Source organism: Thermobia domestica, chromosome 7 (genome assembly GCF_964235325.1).
Source record: "Thermobia domestica chromosome 7, izTheDome1.hap1.1, whole genome shotgun sequence".
Classification (NCBI taxonomy): domain Eukaryota; kingdom Metazoa; phylum Arthropoda; class Insecta; order Zygentoma; family Lepismatidae; genus Thermobia; species Thermobia domestica.
In genome coordinates this window covers 220,642,001-220,658,573 of record NC_137460.1, presented here as the reverse complement: position 1 = coordinate 220,658,573, position 16,573 = coordinate 220,642,001, and the positions used below count along the sequence as shown (strand labels likewise).

The 16,573-nt window shown below is 36.5% G+C and overlaps 1 protein-coding gene across 1 annotated transcript; it reads left to right on the top strand.

Moving 5' to 3' along the window:
* The first annotated feature begins 12,369 nt into the window (after positions 1–12,369).
* Positions 12,370–13,236, top strand: LOC145689562 (uncharacterized). Its single transcript, XM_081763740.1, has one exon. It carries the CDS (start codon positions 12,370–12,372, stop codon positions 13,234–13,236), a length of 867 nt encoding a protein of 288 aa, XP_081619866.1.
* Positions 13,237–16,573: the final 3,337 nt, after the last annotated feature.

The following is a 16,573-nucleotide window of genomic DNA, read 5'->3' as shown; positions in this document are numbered from 1 at the left end:
TTCAAAGCATTAAGTTAATTCGATCCTTTTTGTCGTGAAAACGAAGTGCTGTATACGTGAAATTCTTTTTTTTTCATGCAAGGACTAGTTCAACTCTAAAATCATGGAGTACCAAATTCGATCCAAGCTCCCTACCAAAGTGGATTTTTGTGTACAGAACCTTTATATCGTAAGTTAAGGAAGCTACAATCAAGGTCAGTTATCTGTTTCACTTTCACACCCAAAATAATAATAATACTAATAATAATAATAATAATAATAATAATAATAATAATAATAATAATAATAATGTGATGCTGTGTTTTTTAAATTTATTTTTATGTTTGTTATTTACGTTTTAATACCACTTTGGCCCGTATTCGATTCTCGAATAGAGAAAGAGAGAAAGGGAGCATTGAACACTTGAAAGCATTATAGTGGTTCGAACAATGTATATCATATGCTACGCTAAAATCAGTACGAAGTGCTATATACGTGAATTTTTTTGTTTCATGCAAGGATTAATTCAACTCTGAATCGTGAAGTACTGGTTTTGCGTTCGATTCCGATGAGAGAGCTTTCAAAATGAAAGCATATTTAGGGTTCAGGCTCGATTCTCGATGAGAAAGCATTGAATATTTTAAGACATTAAGTTATGCTCTTCGGTTTCCCAGGAGGAACGGGTCGGGGAAATACAAAGACCAATCAAATTGGAGTGCTTCGATCACTGAATATCAAAGGATTGGGGGTAAAGGTCTAAAATAGCTACCCAATGCTATGGAAAATAGCTATTCAATACATAACGATAAGACGAAAATCAATCAATCAATTGGGAAGCTTCGATCGTGATAACTGAAAGGACTCTGATGAAGATCCGATAGCCGACAAAGAGTATGAGCATCCAAGACTATGAGCATAGCAACAGCGGGGTCCCACAACCAACATTTTCCCACGGGGCTCAAAGGCTATGAGCATAACAACTAAAGGCTTGTTGAAACTTGCCTCTGAATTCTAGGCAAACAAGATATTTTTTGCTGACTCAGCCATATATACGCCGGGACATCTACTCCAGCACGATATCACCTCTCGGGAAACGATCAGTAGACGATGGGGTTCTATTAGGACGTTCACTGGTCCAATCACAGTTAACTTTAGTAGCTTCGCTGTTTGCCGCTCGTCGGTTGTTTCCACCAATAAGGTGCCATGCCGGAATTTCTTGACACCTTGAACCGGCCCGACATTGCAAGTAACAACTTTATTAATAACAAATGGGGACAAACTTTTTAGAGCACTCGGACGGTTAACTGTACCATTGACACTATCAAGTTCTTTATCTATAATTACAAGATATCGGACCGCAGGTGTCGCGATTCTTGTCTTTTCCTGATTCTATAGTACAGGATTGTCTATTTCACTCTCGTTAAGTTCGGGATTTTTACTACAGGGCGTGCAAAAACCCCTCTTAATAGTTTTTATACCGACAAAAGTGAGTTTTTGAAGATGTATAAAGACAAACAAGTGTGACAGCGTCACACGAGGGCGTTAACGAGGAGAACGAACGCTACAATATGGCAATCCTCTTGGAACGCCGGCACCAAATGATCAGCGTGGGGCCGACTCGGTCAAGGAGAATGGGTGTGCAACAAACCATTCCCGTCGACGAAAGACGCATGGCCCCGAAAATGGAAGTAATGGAAGGAAAAGAAAGAACTTAGCCAACCAAAAGACAGACTTCCACCAGCCCAGAAAGAACAAAATAACCAAAAGAAAATGTGCGAACTTTTTATTAGGTTTTTAATTTATCTCAGTTTTTAAAAAATATTTTAAGATTTTTTGTTGTTTTGCTTTTTTATATTGTCAAAGACTCAACATTCCAGACAACACAAATACTGGACGCACACGACAGTAGCCCGGGTGCGTGCACGTCCTCCCCAAGTTGGGGAAAACGTCCACTACACCTTCCTCTTCCCGACACCCACCAACCACCTGCGAGTCCGGTAGAGGTATTCGTGGCTGAGATGGCATGCAAAAGATGCAGATGAGGGGTGATATATGAATGAATAATGAAGCCGCTCTCTCAGATCCATCCTGTCACCGACGATGACGGTCCGTTACACGGAGGGGGACAAAGTAAATAAGTATGAAATAAAAATTAAGATGCTGTGTGATAATTCAACCAAATACATGGTGAGGGCGATACCTATTCTAGTAAGGAAACCACACTTGTCGATGAAGAAGCTGCCGGATATTTAGAGAAATCTCTTGTCTAATGCATCAAAAATATAAAAAAAACAGAAACGAATAATTGGTATATTAGCGTCCTTCTTTTCGATTAACGTCTTTTTGAATATGGGTTAACTATGTAGGAACCATAAAAAACAATAAGTGCGAATTGGCACCGGTGTTAATTGATGTTCACTTCCGTAACAGAGGAATGAATAGTTCTATGTTCTTATTTGCAGAAGACTCCCAGCCGCATCCTTTAAAGCTTCAAATACATTAGTTTTGCTCTTGCCAACTATGCACGACGGACGAGCCATATATAAAACTTCAAAGAAACCTGAGATCATATTGACATACAACCAAACGAGAGGCAGTAGACACTCTTGACACATGTGTGGATATATAAATTGCAGCAGAAAAACAAGACGTTGTCACTTTGGATGTTTTATGTCATGCTAAATATTGCAGGAAATAATGCTTATACTGTTATCATATTTTTCGAACACCGAGAGAATAGAATACAGGTCCTCTTTCTCAAGAATGAATTTAATAGTAGAGTTACACAAGAAACTGATTTCACCATGGTAGAGCAACAACTTGTTACACTATTTATCAGCAATAACCTTAAAGTTATAATAAACAACCTCTAAGGGATAGCAGAAGAACAGTAAGCCCTACTAATCACTGCAAGAGGACAACAAAAACACTGCTTTATGTGCCATTAGCCGAAAAGGACGTTCACTGCAACATAGTGCACAAAGTGCAACGAACCAATATCTGGTGAGTATGAAAGAATTTCTGCTCAAACTGTTAAAATGACCGTGAAGAGTGAATAAAAGAGAGAACTACATGTAGATAGTCAAGTGATAATTTGAAAAGAAATAGAATTTTTATTCTAAAGTAAGATAAACATTTTTATATTCGTAGAAAACTTTATGTACGTGATATCAGCATAAAATTAAATTAGCCTTTATACTTAGCACATAATTTTCTATGGTAATGCAGTGTATATCATAAATGGAAGAAAATTTTATGAATATGTCATAGTAATGTGTTTATGGTATTATTGTAAAGCAGTAAAATTTATTCAACATTAATAACATTTTATTATTCCATATTTCAATATTTTTAACATATTTTTCTCTGTGTCAGTTTTACGCATACTTAGTATTAAGAGGTAAAAAATAGGGTTACGTTCCCGGGTTAAGACACAACTTCGTAAAATTAAATTGATTCTCAACGGAAAATATAGAAAATGTTCAGAAAATGTGGTCAAAATTGTAATTCATCTATAGAATTTGATTCATAAATGAAAGAAACATTTTTGTTCATTTGTTCATTTCACACGCATGAAGAAAGGAAATATATTTCTGCATTTACAAATTTAACCTAGGTATCAAAAAAAAAAAGAGGTGTCCCTTTACTGAGGAAACTTCAAAAATAGCGGAAAGATGGAAGGAAATACCTAAGAAAAGAGCCTGTTTGTCAAAATTTCGAACATCTGGCAATTTAAACGGAGGGTGAATCATTGAACCCCAGTATAGGTACAAGTAGTGAACACATTGAAACTGATAACCTTTGAGTTTATCAATAAATCCTAGTGACTTATTGGTGAATCACCAACACAGGAAACATACATAGGACAGCATACAGTAATAATGCAAAACGTAACGCTGAGATAATGAAATAAACTTCCAAACTCATTTTAATAGTAGTTACTTTAAAATGGAGCTGACAGTTCACGACATTAGATTGACATGTCAATACAAACTTTCGTGATGAGCGGAAAAGAATGAATATTTGTTCAAGTAATGTTGAAGTTATATTTACTATGTAAACAAAGGTTAATATCACTCTTTTGCAAAGTGTCATACACTTAGTTGATTCAGTTCAAATTCATGACAAAATGGGAAAGCAACAACTTGAAATGAGCAATTTTTTCTGTATTCACAAGTAAAACAATTATGTTCCAGAATTAATCCCAAATTATGCTACACCACTAATTTGAGCATTTAAAGGAAAGTTTCCATTTCCATTCCAGTTTGAAGTTTTGCTGACATATTGTTTCAAGAGCAGCAATCAACATATTAGAAAAAGCTATAAGTAGTGCTTTAAAGATTTTCAACACGTTTACATATACAAAATCATCAAATGTTTTGTCTAAAATTTTCGATAATATTACATATCAAATGAATTCAATTTTCAACAGCTCTGAAATGAACCCTATATGATTCTTCTAAGAGTGATTGTGTGTGAGATTGACAGGTATGTGAAGAGTTTGGATCTTTTGTGATTTTTAAAAAGTTATATATAACGAATAGTACTGATCCAAATCTATATCTGATTGATGAACAGAACTAACATATGAAACCTGTTGAAGGAAGTGTTAGTAATTTAAAACATCACATTCTTTATAATGGCAATAGGTATATACGTTTTAATTAATTTCTAAATATTCACGTGAAATATCTATCGGGAATCTTGAAAATGGCTGCAGCAAAAGAGCATCAAGCGAAAATCAAGAACAAGGAATATAAAATGAAACAGCTCAAAATATTACATTTTTTTTTGACAATGTTCATAACAAAGGTCATTTTGCAAATGTTGAGGGACACAGCATCATAACAAGAGGGACACAGCAGCATATCAAAATTCGATTTAGAGCAGAATGAATGGAAGAAAAATTGTAAACTTGGTGTTATACTAAATAACATAAGAAGTGAGTCCGCCTTGCCCAATATGTGAAGCTTGGAATTTCCCAACTAGTGGCCATACTTGTATCGTGTGCAAGACTGCAGTTCATGTCCTTGAACCATGTTGATGTTCCATGTATTCATCAGAGGAAAAGAGGAAACAGAGGAAAATGAAAATGAAGGCTGCGGATTAAAACGAATTTTCCAATCGTTTTACCTTCAAACAAAAAAGAAGAAGGTCATAGAAAATACATCCCTGCTGTAGAAAACTGTAAAGAAAAAGGACACCGAAGAAAAAGATATAAAAAATTATATTTAGAACCTTGTCCAGAAATGAGAACGATTGATTTGGATTGTAGATCTTTAGCCCTACCAATAACACTTTTTATAAAATAGTAATGGCTCAAAATGAAACAAATAAACCTAGATAATGAAAAGCTTATTTTCGCAAATACTTATACCTTTGCTACACTGGTACATACTATTGTCGAAGCACACATAGAGAGCTCAAATTACTGTACATTTGTAAATGAATTAAAACGAAACTCTTATGTGTTTACTATAGCTAATTAATTAGCAATCAGAGAAGCGAACAGAAGCACTTACAAATTAAAAGCAAAGTGTCAGACCTAATGGGTTAAAATTATGTGTGACATAATGTCACATTTGCTTCGGAAATTGTTGTCGCAGTTTCCTGGTTTAGTTGACGGAATTTCATGCTTATCCTCATTTTGCGAAAAAGTAAGAGTGCAAAGAAACGTTGTGCTGGTGTTATTAGACCTGTATTCCTTCAATCTTAGACCAGTGGGATCCTTACATCCCGAACGAACTACTATACTCTACTGGTATCGTTCGGGATATTTATCTTGACATCACAATGGACGATTTACTATGACCTGCACGTCACGTCGGCTAAGAGGATTTACGGAAAGATTCTAGTAATGAACTTCACCCAACTAAATCAGTCATCCTCGCTTTTTACTTACAAATCCTTCCAGAGGATATCAAACTTTATTATGATCGCCATACTGTTTCTACCTACATTCCTACGATTCGTCAATGTCTACATGAGTGTTTTAAATATGGGCATCTCAAACCAATTGCCGCTTAAATAAAGTTCTCTGCAAAAACTGAGGTGCCTCTCGCGCACCAGACACCTGTACCAACTCCTTAAATGCATTAATTTCGGCCTTGGTCATCCGGCTGATAGTCAAGATTGTGCGGAGAAAATCCGCCAGAAGAAAATTATGGAACTGGTAACCCTTAATAGAACTTCGTTTAATGAAGCCTGCAACCTTATTTCAAACCACCAGATAAATCACCTCATGAATTTTCAGCCGGTACACCTACTGGTAGTCTTGTCACTCCTTCCCTCCTTTGGCCAAAATCTCACTCTTCTTACGCCAGTATGGTGTCCTCTCCTTCCACGTCTGCTTATGCTCCTACTAACATCAATGTGCCAGACTCTCCCTCAGGCAAGAAACGACGCAATATGAATGGGGTTTCTTTTCCTGCTTCCCCCATCTTCGCAAGCAAATCATACTCCGCATAGATAGTACACACCGCCGGTCTTCTTCAACTTCTTCTTCTCCCACGTCCTTCTGGAATCTGGATAGGGTTAAATTACATTTAAACAGCAAAAAAAAAAAAAAACAGTTAAATTACGAACTAACAACGCGGAAGAGTGATTTCGTGGAGATGACACATAATTTGAAATTTACAGGAGACAAAATATTTTCGTAACATACAGGGTGTTTCACCTGAAAATCCGTGATTTCTAGCGGCGACAAAATTTATTTGAACAATAGCATAGTAACACACACACACATATATATATGTTGTATATTTGCATAAAGTACAAAGAGATTGTCTCACTTGCCATAGGGAGCACCCCAATGTATATTTTCTATAGAGCTTATACACTGAGGCAGTGTAAGTTCTATAGAGAATATATGAATATTTGGTGAGTGAGCTTGGCTTAGTTGGCTGTGTTGTAGACACGTAAAAATGGTCTGCCCCGCCGACCGAGGTCTGCGGACCGAGGTCAACCCGGATCGGATACCAATTATCCGGTCCAAAAGATGTACGAGTAACTACTCGCTCACAGGCGGGGCCATTATGCATCAATGAGTAACGATTGAGCATTTAACGGGACTAACTTCCTGCCGTGGCATACGTGCAGAACATGGAGCATGGACGTGGCTGCTCGGGACAGTTCCGACGGCGTGCGACCATGAGTCGTTATCATCGACATAGGTCAAACCCCGCATATCCGAAAGGCACCGAGGAAGCTTTGCGGTCAACGATCGTGCCATCATCATCAAACATGCATTTTCTAATTGTAATAAACGTATCGATAACCTAAAACGTGCACAAAAGCGAATTCTGAATGGACAGTGGTTCTGTAATTCGTGTGCTATGAAAATGTATAGAAGAGACAATGTTCGAAGCCGATCGAGATCAGGTTCAAGTGCAGGTTCGGAAATAAAACCCAGTTCGGAGTCAGGCACTGGATCGGACACAGATTGGTATAGTGACGATGTGGTTAGTGCGGATGAAAAGGAAGAAGAGAAAACTGTAAAGCTACCATTCTCTAGAACATCAAAGACAAAATCGAAGTGCTTACTAGGGTGTAAGGGAAAACCGCTCCGAAACGTGACAAAAGAGGCTATAACCCAAGTGATGGTTGAAAAGGCCATAGTCGTTCCTATTGGTACAAGGTTCTGTCGTGATCACTTCGAAAAAGATGACAACTTCAAGCAAGAAGCACTTGAAAAAGTGGTTCAATATAAGATCAGTGAGGACTCAGAGCTGCCAGTAAATGAATGGGTAAATCTCATCACAGGACTAAGAATCGGTAGTTCAGTACATGAAAAGGCAAACGATCCCTTCTCAAAAATGTCCGATGTGGAAATGTCACTAGCTACAGGTAGAACTAAAGCTCAGTTTGATGACTTAGTTAGACAATCAAAATGCAATAAGATAGAGCTTGGACTATATCTGACAATGCTGTACACTGGTGAATCTCAAAGATCACTTGGACTAAGATATAAAATGTATAAGACTCGTGTATATAGATCACCGCCAGCTAGAGTCACCCGCTCTCTCCCTCTATACTGCCTGTCGAATCGCCAGAAATAGCATAGAGGTCATCGTACGAATTTTTTTCCGAATTCCACCGCGTGGGTGCAGCACCAAGCGAGGCTTGTTTGTATAAATCTCATAGAAGAATATACATTGTGCGGTTCGGTGTTTTCGTAAATTAAAATGTATTATTGTGTGCCCTTTTGTAAGGCACGAAAAGGCAATTCAGAATATGTTGGGGTATCATTTCACGAAATACCATCGAACATTGAATTACGGACGAAATGGTTAAGAAAAATATCAAGACAGGGTGACAAGAGGGGAAGTAAGTGGATTCCATCTGACAGATCCGTTGTTTGTAGTCAGCATTTTGTAAAAGAAGATTTCAGAGAAAATTGCAAAACTCGGAAGCTAAAACAAGATTCTGTGCCCAGTGTGTTTCCTGAATATCCATCTTACAAGCAACCCGAAGAACCACCTAGGAAGAGAAGATGATGTTCGAAGTCGGAAGCGACGGATGATAATACATTAATACATGTAAATGGTAAGTAATTATTTCTACTTTTTCTTTTCTTTTGTTAAATTTGCCTTTCTGAATTGATTTAACTATTGAAAGTTAAGGCTGTATTTTGATCGTGTAATATTTTATTATGGTGGAAGCAGAAAAATGATTGCTTACTGTGATGTTTCTGAAAAATCAAGTTTTATAACACTATACCATAATTATTTAACAAATGCAAACAAAGTAAAACTTATAAAATCAAAACATTCTCCAAGCCATTATTAAAAGTTTCAGAAAACATCACATAATAAAATTTCACATGATTAATCTCGTTTCACATGTTTAAATTTGTAGAGTTAATATTTAGTCCATCAAATACTATTAGTTGGCATTGTAGATGCATTTTTCGGTGTAAATATAACGTGCAGAATATTTGTCATATATTAACGAAACGATAAAATAGATGCTGTCGTGTCGGTTTATGGTTAGTGTGCTTTATTACACAGTTGAATGCTCCAGGGTTCGATTCCTAGTTTGGACAATATTTGCGGTGTGGATCCATCATGACGAAGCACTTGGGTACCCTCCTCTCAATTAGGTCTAGAAATCTAGAAGTAGAGTAATAGTTCTGAAAGGACCCCTTCCCACAGGTATGTCCTTTAAGCTAAATGAGACGGATGATTAATGAAACTGATATTTTTTGCTCTTTCCCGGAATTGGAACCCGAGACCACGTGCACCAAATGCGAACGAGCTAGCCATCAGATCAGCGGGGAGGACTCTAAAAGTTTGTTTATTGACATCGCACTATCTACTTAAAATTCCGCTAATTGGCAGCCATAGACCATCGTTACTTGAAGTGCTACGTAGTTTACTTTAGATATAATTTTATTTTTGAGTTTAGCGTCTATATCAGCAATGGAACCATATAAATCATGGGTCTACAGCTTAACATGGGATCCGAACCATATGAGCTCCCACCGGGAATCGAACCCAGGTCTCCCACGCCAAAGGCGCGTATGGTAATCGCTCAACCACAAGGGAGCTATAGTTTACTTTATAGACATTAATATTTTACGAATTATACACTGGCAATGTTTCATAATACAAATAAAGTTTCTTTTAAAGGCCTTATGGATTGGATGTGTACCAAATTAAGCAACTTGTGCAAATAAATTACGCAAATTATTTAAAAGTGACCATCTAGGATGTACGCAGCAGAGTGAGTCCTGAAGTTCCGGAATCCCCATACCAACAATTTCAGCTTTTCTTTAAATTCAGTTATTTTCAGGGTGATTTTTTGCAAATTTTAATATAATTTATCCTCATTGAATTTGGACCCCTCCCGAAATAAATTCTTGCGTGAGTTTGTTCACTACTTTTATATTACATCCGCAGAACATCCATAGAAGATTGTTTTTTGAGAGAGAGGTTGGTATATTTCGAATGTTCTGTCACATGTTTAATTTTTTATACATATGCACATTACACTTCTGTTCGGATAAACACACACACACAATAGGAGTTGGATCAACATTAAAAAATTAGCTTGAAACAGAAAATTTTATCATAATGATGCAAGTCGACGTTTCAAACTTTCGATTGACACAATTGAATCCTTCTTCTTTGTAAGAATTTAGACATTTTAGCGCCGAGGCTATATGAAGCGTGGGCCTATCGTTTAAGGAGGTATCCAAACTACCGCAACGCATTCAGTGCTTTCCCATCAAGTAACGAACCAGCAACCCCTGGACCAAAGGCACAAGGCTAGCCACTAGACAATCGAAAGGGGCACAATTGAGTTTTATGTGTACAGTTATGTAATAACAAACAATTTAAAGTAAATGCCTGATTTGCGTAAAAGTTTGATTTTGTTTTATTAGTAATTCGATTATTTTCATTTTGATTTTGAACTTACAAATGCTTACTATATAGTTTCTTGAGAGTTAAAAATGAGTACATCATTCATGAAAGTTATTTTTCCTAGTAATAAATTTCTAGCATCTTTAGAAATAAGTAACATTATTATTATTATTATTATATTATTTTTAGTGAGCTCCAATATATAGTTTTATTTTTCTTTCAAGTTATTCTAAAAGACCTTTTCTTTCCAGACAACATTTTCATTTTTAAATACGAGTAACATAAATTTACTTGTAGTAGCAACTAAATTAATTTGCTTCTTTTTCAAAGAGTTAGACAACCAATTTATTGAAAAGCGACATTTACATAAAGTAGAGCTTGCTCATAAAGGGTAGATAAGAGATTCAAACAGAAAATGCAACACAAATAACAGTAGAATTTGTATCTTATACTGCAAAATCAAGTTGTGATCTTTTCTCAGAAGGAACAGTGTTTTATTATCAATGAAATTAATTCTCTCACGTCGAATAGTGAGAATATAGATTGATGTATCTTCTGTGCATTCCAACCCATTTGAATTAAACTTTCAATAATGATGTCAGTGTGAAGCGTTGTTTGTGTTGATTTTTTGTTCATACGTAAACGTAAATACATTTTTATCTGTAACTATTTGTATTTTTTTTATTTTCCAGAAAAGATTCAGTACCATGACGACAGAAGCGTAAACGATAAAGGACAAGAATTGTGTGACTCTACTAGTACATCATGTAATATTGGCATACAAGTTAATATCTTAACTAAAACATATATAGACCACCAAAAAAGAATAAATGAAAAGCTCAGGGTAAAGATATATAGGCTTGAAAAGAAAATAGAAGAATTAGACAAAGAACTACATGAAACTAAGAAAAAGATTGATAATTGTCCCGAAATAAAATCCCTCACTACAATAAAGAATTCAGCCAAAGGAGGTAATCAGATGGCAGTGTACATCATCGATCAAATAAGAAACTTCGAAAAGCAGCGTCCAGAGTGGTCAGAATTAACTCTCCGTTATTGTATTTGTTGGCGAATAGCGTCTCCTAAAGGCTACGAATACGCTAGAAAATCGAAGCTAATCAAAGCTCCTTCACGAACTACACTGGATAAATTATTCTGAGGAATTAAGTGCGATCCCGGTATTTCACCTCTAATTAAAGAAAAGCTGAAGGCAGGAGCTGAACATTTAAGTTCTTTGGAAAAGGTTTCCTCCCTTATTTGTGACGAAATGGCAATAAAGGAAAGAATGACGTACAACAAAGACGAAGATAAATTTTTCGGACTCGTAGAGGCAAGTGGTGTTTACGAAGAGGAAATAGGAATAAACCCTGTTCTAGCAAATAAGCTTCTGTGTTTTGTGATTCATGGGTTATCCAAAAATACACAATTCCAGTTGCTTACTTTTTGGTAAGAAGTCTACAAGGAAGTGAACTACTAACATTGGTTGATCATGTTATCCAAGCTGTTGAAGAGTGTGGATTTTATGTTTTGCGCCTTGTAAGAGATAACCATAAAACAAATGTGTCCATGTTTAAGCAAATTGCTGGTGGTGACCTAAAACCATGCATTGAACACCCCTGCGATCCTCAACGGCAGCTTTTTTTTATCATATGACTATTGTCATCTAATAAAAAATGTAAGAAGTCAGTTTTTAGACCATGAGATGGCAGATAGAGAAGGAACTATCAGCTCCAAGTTTATAAACTACAGAAAAACTTAGTGGTTACACCAATTCGGTATTTAACCAGAAAACACATTGAACAGTTCTTTCGAAAAAATGAGCGTTTCGTACGCAGTACAATTATTTTCACCGTCCGTAACTGCAGCTTTACAGTATTTAAGTGAAAATAACCTAAGCATGTCTTCTGAAGTAGATTTTGAACAGATTGGTTCAACAGTGCGCTTTATGCAGAATATGTACAAGTTTTTTTCCGTGCATGATATTAGTGACAAAACACAATATGTTCGATAGAATAATCCGGAAAAAATGATGTTTTATTCTGTGACCGATGAACGACTTCTTTGGCTGAAAAATGATTTTTGCAATTATGTGAGGGAAATTCAAGTCGAATCTAAAAAGTGTGGTGCCAAAGGACTTACAAACGAAACATTTAATGCCCTTCTTTTCACTGCAGAATCTACAGCCTCTTGTGTCGTTTATCTACTTGAAAATGGATTCTTTTATGTATTGACGCGAAAATTTTCTGGCGATCCAGTTGAGGCAATGTTCAGCTCAGTTAGAATGGGAGGAGGAAGCAACGATATGACGGATGCTCGAGCTGCACAAAATGCTATTAGAAGAATTTTAAAATCCGGTCTTTTGATATCATCCCCTAATGCCAATGTTGCTCATGATGAATTAGATATGTGTACTAAAACAGCACGATCGAGGAACCAAACTATTCCTCAAGGATATTCTATCAGGCTTCCTCCGGAGATAGAAATCCTCCTTCAGGATATTCGTGAGCCAAATGGACCACTTCATATTAATCTGGAATCAGCATCTCAGGCATTACTGTGTGGCTATTTAGTGCGCGTCATAGAAGAAAAAACAGTGTGTAGTTCGTGTGTAACTAACATATCAATTCCACCAACAGGGACACCATTAATGGGCCTCATCCATTATTTGGATAAAGGCGGACTTCAATACCCTAACCCGTGTTTCGTTCGCCTCACTAAAGCACTACAGAACTTCGTGGAGAGTGCAATACCGCATTTCAAGAAATCAGGAGATTTACTACGTAATATGAGTCAGTATATCATTCCAGTTCTGCGTCACTGCACTTTGTTGAAGTGTCCCAACGAAGAAAAGCACCAGTTGTTTTTATCTGAAATAATAGTGAACGAATTGTGAAACCACTTCTGACAAACATAGCCAGAAAACATACAAACAGTGCGTTTCGATTTTCCTGCAAATTCAAACCCCTTTCAAGAAAGACTCTTAAGCTGTGAAACGGAAGTGTTGCAAATTTCCAACATATTTCGTATATTATTATTATTATTATTATTGAAACAGAAGTGGGTGGAGTGTGTCATTCTCACGGAAAATCCACGCGGAATATATATATATATTACAAAGTTTCTTGGGTAAGCCTAGAAAAAAGATGAATGATATTGAAAAATGTATCTTGGGGAGATGGATAACAATCCTGATTACACATTATAGTACGTAAATTAAATTATATTCAATGGCATCCTTGTGTGTTTGCGACGACTAGTCGCACTTCTTTGAATCAACAGTAATAATAATAATAATAATAATAATAATAATAATATAATGGTACTGGTGGTAATGGTCAGTTAACACAAGCAATGTGTAGTGATTAGTTTTTTTTATCAATGAGTAAATCGTAGTTTAATTCTTTCCCGTAGTTTCGAGATATTTTGGACTTATTACTTTGAAAAAATGACGAATAATATTTATGTATATATTTTTGTATAAATATTACTTATTTTTTTACATGTGAAAGAAATGTAATGCAAATCACGAATAGCACTTACTGACTGATGTAGCTAACGATAATTTTGATATACAAGTAGGTCTATTGCGCTCTTTTCTGTGTTGTCTTTCTATTACTTAGTGAATAGATCAGTGGAATTTGTTCATTTATTTATTGGAAGTAAAATACTATAATACAAGGGATAAAATCAATACAGAATGTAAGTACAACAATTTCTTCAAAGAATTGTAAAAAGAAAAAAAAGATACCAGATTATACATGAAACTTGAGAACAAGCCTCGGCTGACCCTGCCACCTAGCGGCCAATTTTTTGTTTTTGTCGTACGCTACGAAACGTTCTTTCGACAGGCAGTTTACAGCGAGAGGAGAGCGGGTGACTCTAGCGGGCGGTGATATAGATGTATTCAGAATGCTCGTCAGTCAATGTAGATGAACTTCGTTCCAAAACATATCAGTGTAAAAATAGAAACAGAAGAAGATGCAGATGCCTTTCGAGCTAATCTCAAAAATAACCAATCAATCTTCGCAAATATATTGTACGGAACTAACGATGAATCGATAATAACGGTGTGGGATGGTACGTACTTGTACTTGAATAATAGCCTCAATTTTTGGTATCAAAGAATGTCATACTCTGGACATAAAAAGTGAAACTGTGTAAAGCCAATGGTGATATGTGCTCCGAACGGATACATACAGTCCGTACTAGGAAAATCGGACGATGACTTCTGGGATGGAAACTCGTCAGACGGAGCAGTTCTCCACATGATAATGAATCAAACCTGGTTCAAGATGTTGTACAAAACAGGTCATGTGTTCGTACTAGACCGAGGATTCTTCCATGTAGCAAATGAGCTTGAAGAAAAGGGATTTGTAGTTAAAATACCCGTATCTCACCAAGGAAATAAACAGTTGGATGACATTCAGGCAAATAAATCAAGAGAATGCACAGCTGTCCGTTGGGTAATCGAAAACGCGAATCAAGACCTTAAAAAATATAAGTACTTGTCTAGACAGTTAATGAGTAGAATAATACGAAGTCTACTTAGAGACACGACAGTTGTAGCCGCCATGCACAATGCGTACGGTAAGAGAAGATACAGAAAGAATGAAGCTCAGGCGGCTCAGAAGTTACTCAGCTTGATCAATGAACGTAACTGGCTAGCTCCGTTAGTTCAGCCGATGAACAAAGTGAGAGCAGCGTTTCAAAAGATGACAGCTGATGAAATACCAGAATTCCCAGAGTTGAGTGAACGAGACATGAACGAACTAGGCTCGACATACATCCAAAGTCTAGCCAAGTCATACTACTTCGACCACGCGTTCAATGGAGAATATGAGTTCTCGATAGTAAAAGATAATCATCATCCTGACTATGCCGAACATATGCAAGCAATTCCAATGCTTGTAAGAGGTAAAATGCAATAACGTCATTCGAGCAGTAAGCAGTACATGCTGTACATTCTGTGTGATTTGGACTTAGATGGACACAAAGCCATCAAAGCACACTACTGTGCTTGCAACAACGGTGCAAGAACTGCAGGTTGCTGCGCACACGTAATGGCAGTAATATGGTATCTCGGGTACTATAGACACACTGACGAAACGATATAAGCTCCTTCAGACTTCATAAATAGGCACTTCGACGGAAGTGCAATGTCACCATACAAACCTGACGATGAACCTAGGATGTAAATAAAGAAAGACAAACCAAAAAACGACAAAAAAATAAGACAATCCACACAAAAGTAATAAACTACGAAAATCCAAAAAGCATAAAATACGAAAATCGAAAAAAACATAAAATACGAAATTCCAAAAAGAGAAATAAAATAAAAAACTCCAAAAAAAGTCATGCAACTATAAAAAATTTTTGTAAATATAAAAAGAAAGAAACAACTGTACATATACATTTTTTCGTCTACCGATTTTCATATCACGTGATTTTCTCCAGATAATAAGATATACATTTTCAGAAAGCTCTTTGTCCATAGTTTCTTATTTTTAGTTTTTTGTTGAACATTTCCTATGTTCACGTACTTAATATCGTAAAAAAAACTACTTTTTTTCGCTCCTCCCATAGACCGTCATGTTAATTGAAACCGATTTTTAGGTCTGATCTAGATGGTCATCGTACTTACATTTTATATTAACGTACGCAGAATTGATCGCGCTACAAAATATATCAATATCATTATTGTTCGTAATGGGGTGCTACAGCATTATACGGGAGGCAGTCTCTTTATATTTTTTGTTTCAGGTCGCATAGTCCAGTATAACAGTGGCGGACCGTATACTTAAGTTGTAACAGAAAATATCATTCGTGACTTGGTCCATTGAACCACGCTCCCTTGTTGGTGCCCAACGACGATTCCGACTGGAGAATCATTGTGCATGGACACCATTTACCAAGTCTATATGGCGTTATGTTAATTATTTCAATAAGACTAGCAATGTTACAAGACTTGGAATAGGGGGATACAGACCAACTGAGCGTACAGAACAGCGTATTGCAATAGTGCGAGCATCTGTTGTGAATAACCGACTAAAAAATCTCTGCGACGTTTGTCAGCAGAAAACGCAATGTCCGTAACAACATGTTGGCGTATTCTGCGAAAACACCTACAAATGTTCCCATCCAAAACGCAACTACTTCAAAAATGAACATACATTGCAAAAAGGAGACTGCATTTTGCAGATCAGTTGAATGCGTTAAGTGCTGATGACCCA

Excerpts from the sequence above, each read along its gene's own strand:
- LOC145689562 (XM_081763740.1), top strand. The coding sequence starts at position 12,370 with ATGATGTTTTATTCTGTGACCGATGAACGACTTCTTTGGCTGAAAAAT.